This window comes from Juglans microcarpa x Juglans regia, chromosome 1D (genome assembly GCF_004785595.1).
Source record: "Juglans microcarpa x Juglans regia isolate MS1-56 chromosome 1D, Jm3101_v1.0, whole genome shotgun sequence".
NCBI classification, from domain to species: Eukaryota; Viridiplantae; Streptophyta; class Magnoliopsida; order Fagales; family Juglandaceae; genus Juglans; species Juglans microcarpa x Juglans regia.
Window position 1 is genome coordinate 12041025 of NC_054594.1, and position 6931 is coordinate 12047955.

The 6931-nt window shown below is 38.3% G+C and overlaps 1 protein-coding gene across 6 annotated transcripts; it reads left to right on the forward strand.

Moving 5' to 3' along the window:
• Nucleotides 1-447: 447 nt before the first annotated feature.
• Nucleotides 448-6658, forward strand: LOC121251653 (calcium-transporting ATPase, endoplasmic reticulum-type). Of its 6 annotated transcripts, none has more exons than XM_041150953.1 (8): nt 448-1430; nt 1537-3081; nt 3177-3298; nt 3605-3883; nt 3980-4363; nt 4672-4781; nt 4854-5082; nt 5871-6658. In XM_041150953.1, exons 2-8 carry the CDS (start codon nt 1614-1616, stop codon nt 6432-6434), a joined length of 3156 nt encoding a protein of 1051 aa, XP_041006887.1. In that variant the 5' UTR covers nt 448-1430; nt 1537-1613; the 3' UTR covers nt 6435-6658. The 6 variants fall into 6 exon arrangements, with proteins under 6 accessions (XP_041006887.1, XP_041006906.1, XP_041006913.1 ...); XM_041150972.1 differs by having other exon boundaries at nt 448-1172; XM_041150979.1 differs by having other exon boundaries at nt 448-917.
• Nucleotides 6659-6931: the final 273 nt, after the last annotated feature.

Sequence of the window (6931 nt, forward strand, 5' to 3'; positions counted from 1 at the left end):
ACCTTCAAATTTAGAAAACTTTTGAAAGTCACTGTAGCTAAATTTCAAATATTGGAATTTGGCTAATCTAATGTTAGCATATTTTGCTCATTAATAGCTAAATACTCATTGAATTTAATTTTTAGCTAATCCAATAAGAATGCTATAAGATAGTTATGTTTCTATCATTAGCCCTAACAAAGTATATCCTTATATGTGAACTAAATAATCATTATCATGCGGCTGCAAGTAGCAACATTAATTATATATCTCTTTTTATTTTCTTTTTAATAATAACATGAATTATATCTTATGCGAAACACTTATGGTCCGATTGACATAATTTTATTTTTTAAATAGAGGTTGAAGTTCGAAAACTCCCTCCCCAAAACGTATAAAAAAAAAAAAAATGAATTATCTCTTAAACGTCTGCAACATACCCACGATCTGCAGTTTTTAAAGTTATTTAACTAGCGAAGGACAAAGAAACGAACATACTACAATGCCTTTTTAATATAATTGTTTTCCAACTGTTTTTTAGGGTTAAAGCAGTTTTATTTTTTATTTTTTTATTTTTTGAAATTTTTTTTTGGGGCAGGTAATTCTTTTTGAATTCAGTAACTGTTTCTAAGAGGAATTTTGAAAGCAAAGACCAAAAAGATTCCAAATTCCAAACCCACTGAACTCACCAGAAAAAGAAGAGAGCCGAAGAAGAAGATTAGAACAGGACTGGTTCAACCACTAATATTCTCTTGTGTGTGTTCAACAAGGTTTTCAGTTCTCTCTGTCATTGAGAGGTCTTAAAGAATTTTTCTTTGGGCCTTGCTTTCTCTCCAAGCCGTCAACTTTGCTTTTTTTCTTTTTTTTTTTACTCTCTTATTGTTCAAAGGTTCATTTCTTTTCCTTGTTTTGCACTCTGGGTTTGGTGAATCGCACAGGTCATTGGAGCGTCTTTGGTGCTGTTATTTCAATGCTTTTGTGAATCTGATCTTGGGCTTCATCTATCATTGTTGTTAAGGCTAATGTGTAGTTTAGTGGGAACTTTTCTTGCTGGCCAGTTTTGTCTTGTGTTGTTTTGTTTTATTTTGGTTTCTTCACGGGGCCGGTCTTCAGGACTCTTTTGTTCTCCCTTTGTCTTTGAATTTAGGGCCACTCCTTACTGTGGATTCCTGTATTCTGGTTCGTTGGCTCTGGTATAAAGAAGTTTAAACTTGTGCAATTTTAGTTGTTATTGCCTGTAATTGTCGCTGGTTTTTCCCCTGTTATTAATCTGTAAAGGGTGTTTTCGGAGGTTTGGGGGGCAGGGGATGCCTTTTTTTCCCTTATTTTTGGTCGCTGCAGACGAGAAAAAAAAAAGTGGATGCTAGTTTTTTAATTTATTTCGAACAATACTTTTCCATGGAGAATTTCTTTTGTTGTAACGTTGTTTATGGCATTATAATTTAACAGCCGTACGCTGTTCTGTTTTTTTTTTTGTTCTCTAAGTTTATCCATAAACTTTGAATGTGTATGATTCATGCTTTGCTGACATTTTTTCGTGTTTGAACTGTTGTTTAGGAATTTGATATGACTTCAAGACAATTTTGATCAGGATATCCGTTTCCAGTGAATTTGAACTCCAAATAGAACCGTCAATGGGCGAAAAACCATTCCCTGCATGGTCATGGTCTGTGGAGCAGTGTTTGAAAGAGTTTAATGTGAAATTAGATAAGGGTTTGAGCACTTATGAGGCTGAGAAGCGGCGTGAGAGGCATGGTTGGAATGAGCTAGCCAAAGAGAAGGGGAAGCCGTTATGGCGACTTGTGTTAGAACAATTTGATGACATGCTTGTAAAGATACTACTCGTTGCAGCCTGCATATCATTTATTCTAGCTTACATGCATGGGGGTGAATTTGGACAGTCTGGATTTGAAGCCTATGTGGAGCCGTTTGTGATTGTCTTGATTCTAGTCCTCAATGCAATTGTTGGAGTTTGGCAAGAGAGTAATGCTGAGAAGGCACTTGAGGCCCTCAAAGAGATGCAATGTGAATCTGGAAAGGTTTTAAGGGATGGGTACTTTGTGCCCGAATTGCCTGCTAGAGAACTTGTCCCAGGGGATATTGTGGAATTAAGGGTTGGAGACAAAGTCCCTGCTGACATGAGAGTTGCGGCTTTGAAGACCACTACTTTTAGGGTTGAGCAGAGTTCATTAACTGGAGAAGCTGTGCCCGTTTTGAAAGGCACTGATACTATATTTCTGGATGACTGTGAGTTGCAAGCTAAAGAAAATATGGTCTTTGCAGGCACAACAGTTGTCAATGGGAGCTGTCTCTGTATTGTTGTTAGTACAGGGATGAACACTGAAATTGGGAAGATACAGAAGCAAATACATGAGGCTTCTCAGGAAGAGAGTGACACCCCTTTGAAGAAGAAGCTGGATGAATTTGGGAGCAGGCTTACTACAGCAATTGGGCTTGTTTGCCTCATTGTGTGGGTGATAAACTATAAAAACTTCTTCTCCTGGGATGTTGTGGATGGATCGCCAGCAAATATTCGATTTTCCTTTGAGAAGTGTACATACTATTTTAAGATTGCTGTTGCCCTTGCAGTTGCTGCCATCCCAGAAGGTCTTCCTGCTGTTATTACAACTTGTTTAGCACTTGGTACGAGGAAAATGGCACAAAAGAATGCAATTGTGCGGAAACTTCCAAGTGTAGAAACCCTAGGATGTACGACTGTAATTTGTTCGGATAAAACTGGGACCTTGACGACTAATCAGATGTCTGTGACAGAATTCTTCACTTTGGGAGGGAAAACCACTGCATCTCGAATCTTTCATGTTGATGGCACTACCTATGATCCAAAGGATGGGGGGATTGTTGACTGGACGTGCTACAATATGGATGCCAATTTGCAAGCCATGGCAGAAATATGTGCTGTTTGCAATGATGCTGGGATCTATTTTGATGGCCGTCTCTATAGAGCTACAGGTTTGCCCACCGAGGCAGCACTCAAGGTTTTGGTTGAAAAGATGGGAGTTCCAGATGCCAAGGTGAGGAGCAAAATTCGTGAAGCACAACTTGCTGCAAACTATTTGATTGACAGCAGCATTGTGAAATTAGGTAAGCAGAAAAAAGAACTTTTTGTTTGTAAGAATGATATAAATTATATGATTACTACGAAATTTTTTATGTCTATCCACTTTTGCTTACAACAGGCTGTTGTGAGTGGTGGATGAAAAGATCAAAAAGGGTTGCCACATTGGAATTCGATCGCATTCGCAAGTCAATGAGTGTTATTGTCCGGGAGCCAACTGGGCATAACAGACTTCTGGTCAAGGTGATTGTTTTATTTATTTATCTATTTTTTATTTTTATCTCCACTTTTTTATCAAATGGAAAATGGCTAATATAGGCGGTGTTTAAAATTAGGAGTTTGGGTTTTTTTTGGTAAGTTTCTTGCACAAATAAAATCAAGTATTGTAAACCCAGCAAAATTACTTTTAGGGAAAGAATTGGAGAAAGTGGAAGTGCAACTTTAGAAAACTGGTTTGATCATAATTTTTTCTCCCCGTGTAATCTTTGAATACATTGAGTGTTCTAGATTTGTTCCTTCAGACGGCATTTATTTAGTCTGAAATTGCAGGGTGCTGTTGAGAGTTTGTTGGAGCGTACATCACAAGTTCAACTTGCTGATGGATCCCTTGTTCCAATGGATGAACCTTGTAGGCAACTGTTGCTTTTGAAACTTCAGGAGATGAGTTCAAAGGGATTGCGATGCTTGGGTTTGGCATACAAGGATGACTTGGGAGAGTTTTCTGACTACCATGCGGAGAGTCATCCTTCCCACAAGAAGTTGCTTGATCCGGCTTGCTACTCCTCAATTGAAAGTGACTTGGTTTTTGTCGGGGTCATTAGTCTAAGAGTGAGTATCTGTCATTACTTGTGCTGTTCACTTAAATCAACAAATTGTTATATTTGTTTCATTCAACTAGAAGTATTTAATAACTGAGTCGAACAGGACCCTCCTCGTGATGAAGTTCATAAAGCAATTGAAGATTGTAGAGGAGCTGGGATTAAGGTTATGGTGATAACAGGAGATAATAAGTGCACGGCTGAGGCCATTTGTCGGGAAATCAATTTGTTTTCTAAAAGTGAGGATCTTAGAGGGAGAAGTTTAACAGGTAAAGAGTTTATTGCTCTCTCATCTTCACAACAAATTGAAACATTGTCAAAACCTGGAGGGAAGGTTTTCTCACGGGCTGAGCCTGGGCATAAGCAAGAAATTGTAAGGATGCTGAAGGAGATGGGGGAGATTGTTGCAATGACTGGAGATGGTGTAAATGATGCACCTGCACTTAAACTTGCCGACATTGGGATCGCAATGGGAATTACTGGGACTGAGGTAACATAATGAACTCATCCTTAGGGCTTCTTTGAAATTCCTTTTCTGTTGTGGGGTACCTCTCTCTCCCTCCCTTGCTCACCTCCTGCTGTGAGGAGGTGCCACCAAGCCATTTTCGTGTAGCCTAAAGGTTTATTTACCATCCAAGGTTTAGCATTGTTAGATTTTCTTTGAACTGAGATGATCCTGTCCTTTAATTACAATAGATGCGTTGATTTTCTCTTCAACTTCGGCCTTGTTATATAGATATAAATATTCTTTTAGAATTATGGTCAAACGTTAATAATCTTCCATGCTTAACATTACAGGTTGCAAAAGAAGCTTCAGATATGGTTTTGGCAGATGATAATTTTAGCACCATTGTTTCAGCTGTTGCAGAGGGTCGCTCAATTTATAATAACATGAAAGCCTTTATCAGGTACATCTTTTAGTTTGTCACCTTTTCCTTTTGATGATGCAGGGAAGCCATTTTAATTTCATCAATTCACAGGTACATGATATCATCAAATGTTGGAGAGGTAATATCCATATTCTTGACAGCTGCATTAGGAATACCAGAATGTTTGATTCCTGTGCAGCTCCTGTGGGTGAATTTGGTCACTGATGGCCCTCCTGCAACTGCTCTTGGTTTCAACCCTGCTGATGTTGATATAATGCAGAAACCACCCCGCAGAAGTGATGATGCTTTAATAAATTCTTGGGTTCTTCTCCGTTATTTGGTTAGTATTGATTTCTATTCACTTCATTTCACTTCCAACTGGCTGAAGTTATGCTAGTCCTAGCTTGTATGCAATTTTCTGTTATCTGAACAAAGTAGAATTGTCCAAACCACATGGTTGAATATAAGTCAGTGCTTTCAGATTCCATGAGATTTAGGGCATTGATCCCATTTTGTTACCAAGTTATTGTGTTTCCACGCACTGACAACTAATGGAAAATATTGTGGCCTTTTTGCTGGCGTAATAGCCTAGTGAGTCTTTTGTCCCCTTATAGCTGGATGATACCAATAAAGAGTTAGAATCCAATAAAGGTACTTTCTATGTAATAATTAATGCTAATAAGTTATAGTTCCATAAAATATTTCTATCTACCATGTGCTGTCAATGGGAGTGGTTGGTTAGGTGGTAGTGGAGAGGATGATTGCAATAGCGGTTGAACTGGGTTATTTGACATTGCATTTGGAATCACAGTGGCACAAATATAATTCAGTTACAGTTCTATTTTATAAAAATGCTTGTTCCAAATGGTAAATAAAATTTTCACAGTGGCACAAAGAAAATCTTGAAGAGAGAAAATCATGTCAATGTGAAGCTTTAAAACAAGTGGAAACAAAGAAAATTATCTCCGAGATAGCATATATGGAAGAGAAGTGCGTTTCAGGATATAACTTTCTACCATTCACTTCATGACAACCACTAAAACTGAGAAGTTCACTCTACACCTCAATTAACCAATGTTTCTTGTTAATAGTCTAAATTAACTAACATTTATGCATCCCAAATGGCAGCTAATTGGTTCATATGTGGGCATTGCAACCGTTGGCATCTTCATCTTGTGGTACACTCAACCATCTTTTATGGGTATCAATCTTGTCAGCGATGGGCACACACTAGTTGAATTATCTCAGCTTCGCAATTGGGGGAAGTGCCCGACATGGTCAAATTTCACTGTGAGTCCATTCATGATTTCTGGTGGCCGCATGATCTCTTTTACGGACCCTTGTGACTATTTTTCCATCGGCAAAGTGAAGGCAATGACACTATCACTTTCTGTCCTGGTGTCAATTGAGATGTTCAATTCCTTGAATGCCCTTTCGGAAGACAACAGCTTGATCAAAATGCCACCTTGGAGGAACCCTTGGCTTTTGGTTGCCATGTCAGTGTCCTTTGGACTTCATTGCCTCATACTCTATGTTCCGTTTCTGGCAGACGTGTTTGGTATTGTACCATTGAGTATGAAGGAGTGGATTTTGGTCGTCTTGATTTCAGCACCTGTGATTCTTCTTGAAGAGGTTCTTAAATTATTATGGAGGAACCAAAGATGGATAGGGGCCAAGGTGAAGACAGAATGATAACGTTTCGGATCCATGATTGGTGTGAGAGTAATTTCATTCAGGATAACATTGATTGAAGTAGTAACCATTCTGTGGGATGTCTTAGTTATAATTCTTTCATAAATATATTTATCTTCAAAGGTGTAGTAGTTGATATTGAGGAAGGGCACACCAGTCAGGTTTGTTCATTAACATTAGGGTAATAAAAGTAAATTACATAAAAAATTTAAAGGGTTTGCATCCTTGCTTATTATATCCAGAGGTTTTTACCCACTTCTCTGCAGTTACAAAACAGTATCCTTGAGGCTCTAGTTTGATATCTCTCTCTCTCTCTATGTGATAAGAAATATTTTTCATACTCAATTTATGCCACTTCAACTATGACTATAGATTGATTGTATACAGTGCAGGACAGCTTCTATTTGGTGCCGCCTCATTTGCTAACCTGTGGGCTGCACCGTTTACCTCTCGCTTCACATGTACTGCCTTCCATTCTATCTCTCTTAGTAAATCTT